We start from the raw sequence: 7,441 nt of genomic DNA on the forward strand, positions 1-7,441 counted from the left end.
GCCTACTACACACGCTTGCCTACAATCAGCAGCGCCATTAATAGACCCCGGGCACTGGGGAGAGCTGTGTGACGAATCAGAGGCTTTGACGTCTGAATGACTTGTTAGGAAAGGAATGCTTTGTGGAGAAACACGTAGACTCGTTCACACATTTCCATCCACACACTTGTAGTGAAGGTTGGGGGCTGGGACATGAGGTTAACAAAAGACAAGCTGTCAGTCATTTGAATGATAAACCTCCGACTCATCCTTGTTAGGGTCACTTCACTTTATCATCATCTAGGCTTGACACCAAGCCATAGGGGTCACCCAACCCCCTTGCCCTCTTCTTGCAACTGTATTTCCTGCAATTTCAAATTTAGGGAATAACCAGAAATAACTGGTCCACCATCAAGTGTGGTGTGCTGATTTGTCCCCAACCGGCTGCTGTAATAGACCAAAGCCAGCTAAGTTCTTGCTTTTCATCAGTCTTCTTGCTTTGCAAGCACCCAACATTTTCGAAAGCCGGATGCGCCACATAGGATGAATTGAGTTCACCACCTGTCATCGGTTTAAACCGTCTAGATCCACAAAATAAACAGAACCATTAGCGGATGCTCGGTACAGAGGCAGCGCCATGCGTAGGCACAGCCTTGTCAGATGAATGCATTGATAAACCGGCACCTTCTTGACTCGGCGACCTACAGCAGTATTCACAGTAATGCAGAGGCAAATGTGACGGCATGCACACCACAATAGACCGAATTGTTGGTCTAGAAACGCATTAGATATAGGCATGGGACCGCAAACGGTGATCCGGAAAATCAATAGTCACTTAGCAACGCAAGAGGGTGGGTAGGATTATATGTCATGTTTTATGAATTTTGACAGGATTGCAGTTGACCAAGCGCTGGGGACGTTCTAGCTGTCCCAGTTGTAGCTATGCAATATTTTGGTTCGTACAGTTGATATGTTTGTCTGATTAGGTTTGGGAATCGATAACCGCTTTCATTTTTCAGAAATACCAAATCGTTTTGATAGCGTTCGGTACTGATCATTGTTCTTCAATGCCTTAAGCTGTTTGTGTTTCCTGAATTACAATTCAGGGGAAGTGCTGGATCTACAACACAACGTCAAGAGAAATTATGATTTATGAGTCTGAATTTAATGCAATAAAAAGAAACTCAAGGTTGCTGGAAAAAGCTATAAATAAACTATATTAAATTGCCCACGCTTGTTGCATGCAACAAATATCCAGCAGTATACCGATCATAAACAGACTGTTATGAGCAGGTACATCTGTCAATAGGACTAATGAATCTTAAACTTGTGAGTTATGTCCATCTCCAGGGCTGATAGCCAATTTTCTTACTGTATATTTTGATGGGATGCAATTTAGAGATCTAATAATGAGATTTAAGAGATCTAATAATGAATCCACATTTTTCCAACAGCTAATTGGTTCAATAATCGGCAGGCAGGGTACAAAAATCAACGAGATCCGTCAGGTATCCGGGGCCCAGATTAAAATCGGCAGTCAACTGGACAGCACCAGTGACCGACACGTCACCATCACAGGCTCCCCAATCAGCATCAACCTGGCCCAGTATCTAATCACATCTTGGTAAGCACTGGACGCCAACCCATCATAACCGACCCAGGGTGTTCCTACCTAACAACTATGTATGTCTATCAAGGGTTGCATTTGACTACATGATGCTGACCAATTTTGACATGCTTGACTTATGGGAGTATTCTGTTTGGGTCTTTCCACTCTATAGTTTGCTGGTCGTATGTGAGCAAAGGCGTAGCACAACTACAAAGCAAGATGATGTGGAGGGCGAGGGATTAATTGGCCAGGTTTCAAGCCAGAAGCTTGTTAGAGCGAAGGCAGGGCTGCCTCATAGACAGACTGTAATTTTCTTCCACGAGGTCTATGCGGTTTCTAATTTGATAAAATGTTGTGGCAGGCAAGAAAGATTTTTTTTACTCTGAAAAGGCTTCCCTGTTATTGCCGTAGCATGATGTAATTCGCTAATGTAAGAAAATTGATAGTTTCGTTTCTTTATGAAAATGACATTTTTAAGGCCAATTCAGTTAACACAAGGTAGAATTGGTTAAACACTCACAAATCAAACAGGAAGGAGAGAAATGTATAAGTTTTGTTAGTTAAAAGTTCAAATAGGGACAACCAAAATTTAAACTGTGGACCTAAGCATATTCACTATAATGAGGAAATTGAATAAATTAGACTCCACTCGAAATGAGAGACTCATTCAACAAGTAGTTACTGCCGTTTCAGATGGAGAAATAATAGATGCAGTGGCATGGACTCGACTACATATTAATTCTCCCACCAAATTATGACTCAGCAAGTTGATGGGGAGCAATAATTAGGTCTTGAATGAAATATTCATGCTTGTCTCAGGTGTGTTCAACAAGCAGACTGGTGCATAATGTCAAACCCATTCTGAGAAGCCCCTCATTATTTTATTGGAGGTTGTTTTGTTTGTTTGAAGATTTTTTGGAAAGATTTTGTTGTTTTGATTATGTCTTAATATTATTGAGTTTCTCATTAGTTGAAGTCATATTACTTTAGTTTTTTGCAGATCACGGAGGCACTCCTTAATGAGTTCAAGCCAAAATCAAACATGATTATTTATTTCCTGAAGGTCTTATCAGAGACGTCAGTGTCACTAACAATACTTTATTTGATAGCTGTTTCCGTGCATTGCATCAGATTGTTCTGCATATTGAACACACCCCCACTTGATTTTGTGACATGACATCGATTGAACGTAAGCCCTTTAATGTCAACAAACAAATCGCACTTTTGATTACATGCATTTGCAATTTGTAACGTGTTGACAAATGCATCTTCTTCTTTTTTTTTGACGACTTTATACACTGCAAACTATTTTCTTAATCAGTATTTTTGTGTGGTTTTCAAAAATGAAGAAAAATCTGAGAATCAAACCTGCGTAAGACTCAATATAATATAGGCTATCTTGAATTTTTTGACTCCATTGGCAAACTGTTTTCACGTTTTAGGCCCTGTCCCAAATGGCGCACTTCATGTGGACTTTCGGTCTAGTGGCCTTAAATTGCACGCGCTTGCTTAAGCCTGGGATACACTGCATGATTATTGGCTGTCCCAGACGAAAGATTGCCATCGTAAAACAATTGTCGCGATTTCTGTGATCGTGGCTCTTCATCGGTGGTCCTATGTCGTACAATGAAAGAGGTTCAAAGACGTCCTTTTTACCGGTCTTGCGTCCAAAGATAGCCTACGATAGTTTTCTGACAGTGTCAGAAATTTGGCATGATCACCGCACAGTGTGTTTGCTGCTATGACCTACGTGCTGGTATTTGTTTACCACGAGCACATGCTGGTGACGTTGCGCTAACGTGTGACGCAGCCGCCAAAGCCTCCGTGTCATCATCGTACAGTCTACATGCCTGTCGCACCCAAGTTTAAATGATCCATGTCGCACAGTGTGATAAGGTAATGGTCTTATAGGAGGGCAAAAATCCCGCAGTGTATTCCAGGCTTAAGTCTATGAGTCTATAGGGCAGGGTTCCCCAGGTGTTGCCCTGGAGGGCCGGAGCACTGCAGGGTTTAGCTCCAACCCTGATCAAACACACCTGAGCAAGCTAATCAAGTTCTTCATGATCACTAGAAAATCACAGGTGGGTAAGTTTGATTAGGGTTGGAGCTAAACTATGTAGTGCTCCGGTCCTTCATGGTGGGATTTGGGGAACCCTGCTGTAGGGTGTCCCATCTATCATTTAAAAGCTCCGAAGTGTGCTCATCAATACCCTCTTTGCACACTTGATGCTGTCTTCGGCGAAGTCCGCACTGCAGCAGGTTTCGTGCACTTTACCAACCCAGAAGTCCTTGCGAAAGAGCGATCAGACCAATCAGACGACGGAAGGGAGGAGTTCACACTGATGAGCAACTTCTATTCCTTTTTCCGGTGTGACACTCGTGTCTGTTCCAAAATATGACTCCGTTGCAACCTCTTGGACTTGCGTCAAGGGTCCTTAAGGTCTGCACTACATGATGTTATCAAAGGCCCTGTCCCAAATGGCGCACCTTTCGGTCTCGTGGCCTTAAATTGCGCGTGCTCGCTTAGTCTACGAGCCCATAGGGTGTCCCATCTGTCATTTTTATGCTTTAAATTGTGCTCATCAGTGCCCCCTTTGCCCCCTTGATGCGGTCTCCGGCGAAGCCCGCACTGCAGCAGGATTCGCGCACTTTACCAACCCAAGTCCTTGCGTAAGAGCAATCAGACCAATCCGACGATGGAAGGGAGGAGTTCACACCGACGGGCAACTTCTCTTCCTATTTCCGGCGTGATGCTCGAGTCTGTCCCAAAACACGACTCCGGTGCACCCACGTGGACCCGCATCAAGGGTCCCTAAAGTCTGCACTCTATGATGTCATCAAAGTGTGGACTCTGAGGAGGACCACGAGTCCGGAGTGTGCCATTTGGGACAGGGCCATAGACTTTCAAAACAAGAAAACTATTTGCAAATGTGAATAAACTGAATTCAGGATAAAATCCAAGTCTTATGGATGTTTTGCTTCTGAGGTAAATGTCTTTTTTACTGGAAAACGAGCCAAAAATACTGATTTAAGATGATTTGTTTGCAGTGTAAATTTAAAAGAAATGCTACTGAAATTGAAATCATTTTGTTTCTTTTTCCTAAGCCCCTACCCACGCCATCACCCCGAATTAAACAGCTCCTTTCCCATGAGTGCAAAGGTCCCCCCTCAAATAATCTGTTGCAACCACCAGCAAAACACACCTCTCTTATGATTTTCGTTTCTGTTTTTCTTTTCGATTTTCGTTTGTTTTTTCTCAATTTTTGTTTAACATGTCTTTTATTTGACCTTCTAACCCTTCTCCATTCGCCTCCCTCTCCTGTTCCTCCACCCTCCTCCCCTCCACCTCCTCCCCTCCCTTCCTCGTACAGTTTAGAGACCGCCAAATCCACTGCCCAGTCCTCCTCCATGTCGACCCCTGTAGACCTCAACATGAGCTTCACCCAGACTGCTCCCCATGCATCGTCCTCTGCCGCAGCCCTGGCAGCGATGGGTGGCCTGCCCCACGCTCCAATCTTGGGCGCCCCCTATACCCTTCCCCTCTCCAGCCTCCTGGGAATCAAATCCGTCCCCTTCCTGGCACTCTCGGCACCTGCCGCCAGCGCAGCGGCCGCTGCCCCCGCTCACGGCACCCTGGCTTCCTACACCGCCAAGATCTCTTCCGCTAACGGCATCAAGAAACCGGAGCGACAGAAGTTCGCACCCTACTGAGGAACTTCCACCAATTTCCAGTGACGAGGATCCTTTTCCTCTAGCCTGATGTAGCCGTGTAGTCGAAAACCGAAAGTACCAATTTGTTTTTGTTTTGTAGCTCGTCCTGAGAAAGGTAGGAAAATAATGGCATCATTTGTTTTACGTTGTTTTCTGGCTGAGGTAGCCGCTAAAGCCATAGACTATTCCTAATCTCCTATTTTCCCGAAATCTTTACACACGTTTGTCTGCTCTTATTTATTGATAACAATGAAATATTCCCGCAAAGAGTTTATAACGTACGACACTGTTGACTGATGCTAATCTCTTATTATGTATCAGCTTTTATACAATATGATGTCTGTGAATGCTTCTGTATACAACTTTCAGATTTTTCTTTTTTTTTTAGAAATCTGTATTAAATTAAAAATATGGAGAAAAATGTTTTTAAAATGACAACAGATCTAAACCTCGCTTTTGTGTTAAATTTTTACGTTTCGTTCACATTCGTTTTAAAATGTTATTTATTTTATTTATTGTACGTATTGAGTGTTTCTTTTACGATCAATGTTTGTTTTCTGTAACAGCTGCAGGTAAAAAAAACAAAAACTAAAAAAATCTTTAAATATCTTCCATTCGATCATGGTTACACACATTCTGACACGCATCTGAGTAACCAAGAACAAGACCGATCTTTCTGGAAAGCGTCCAGCGCCACAGTGAAGTCTAGCATAATAAAAGTCCAAATACTGAACGTTACACAGGTAGCTATTCTTTCTGAACTCGTGTCAGGGGTTTTCGTCACTGTTTCTGACGGCGTAAAAGACTACTATGCATGGTGACTTCCCTTGTCGTAAACTAATGCTGCATGTTGACTCGGCCCCTTACGCGCACACACTAGCAACGACAACGACTTTTAAAATAGGCAGTGTTGCAGAAGAGCAATATTGGTTCCAGAGTGCTAAAACACACCGATTTAGATGTAAACATACTGTAGCTACAGTCATTATGATTATGCTCGATCACAAGAGTATATTACACAGACTTCCTATTTGTTTTTCTTTTTATTAAAATTAATATAGAAAATATCACACTTATTTTTCTAAAACTAGAGTCCTAAAATTGAATGTGACCACTCATCACACTTAGATGTTGTGTAACCTTGTCATTTGATTTCTTTCATTAGGTTATTTGTTTAGATATACTTCTCTCAAACGTCTGTCCCATACTCATTTGCATGAATTTAACTTGGCGTCTATGCAAAACATCTCGGGGGTGGTTCAGCGAAGTATCCTATGTCAACAGCCCAGAACAAACCATTGTTGAGAAAGAGCTGATTGACAAAACCCGAACCCAAGAACAACGATGCTTTTACGAACCATTCTTTGTATAATATATATATACACATGAATATATACGTTGTATTATATCCATACTTCCCATTCCGAAGCCTAACACGTAACCACCCTTTCACAAACTACTGTATATGAAATGACACAGTGTGGCCATGACATGCACTGTTGCACTTCACAACGAGAGTTCGGAAAACCGTTCGGATGCTTGAATTTTCAGAGGTTTGGGAAGGTTTGTCAGCCTCGACATAAATGTAACTTCTGTTTTAGTTCCATTCATCATTGCCATACAAATGAATAATAAACACTGTATTAACGTAATTCAGCCTCTTTTGTCCTCTTTTAGCAGCATTGATAGCTGGGAATGTGTGGGCCAGAAGTCACAATGACTTATTTTGTTTTTGGTACATGATATGATATTGTTCAAACTTAAACACTGCATAAACAAGCCAGTTTAACAACTAAGCCCTCAGTAAGTGTTTTATTAAAGCAGGAAGCCACTAAAGCAAAAAGTTACAATGATTTTACAAGATTTTACAGATATTGCCGGCAATGAGCAAAGCTCCTCAATGCAAAAAAATGACTTTCATACTAAGTATTTTTGTCTTGTTTTCAATTAAAATATTTATTTTCTTGATGAGCAAGATTACCAAAGAAGGTAAGTCTAGTTTTTGGACAAAAAATATCAACTTTAAGTGAATTAGTGCTTAAAACAAGCAAAAAATCTGACAATGGAATAATTTTTTTTCTTGAAATAAGTTTCCTTTTTTTCATAAACACTTAATTCAAGAATTTTTTTCTTATTCCATTG

The 7,441-nt window shown here is 41.6% G+C and overlaps 1 protein-coding gene across 5 annotated transcripts in view; it reads left to right on the forward strand.

Moving 5' to 3' along the window:
* LOC129453373 (poly(rC)-binding protein 4) overlaps positions 1–6,951 on the forward strand; it is a 92,830-nt gene extending 85,879 nt beyond the window's left edge. For 3 of the 5 annotated variants that reach the window (XM_055217600.2, XM_055217602.2, XM_055217601.2), the window contains 2 exons: positions 1,434–1,603; positions 4,960–6,951. In XM_055217600.2, the coding sequence (XP_055073575.2) occupies positions 1,434–1,603; positions 4,960–5,299 (510 nt within the window). In that variant the 3' untranslated portion in view covers positions 5,300–6,951. The other 2 variants (XM_055217604.2, XM_055217603.2) reach the window with 2 other exon arrangements.
* Positions 6,952–7,441: the final 490 nt, after the last annotated feature.

This window comes from Misgurnus anguillicaudatus, chromosome 23 (genome assembly GCF_027580225.2).
Source record: "Misgurnus anguillicaudatus chromosome 23, ASM2758022v2, whole genome shotgun sequence".
In the NCBI taxonomy this organism is placed as follows: Eukaryota; Metazoa; Chordata; class Actinopteri; order Cypriniformes; family Cobitidae; genus Misgurnus; species Misgurnus anguillicaudatus.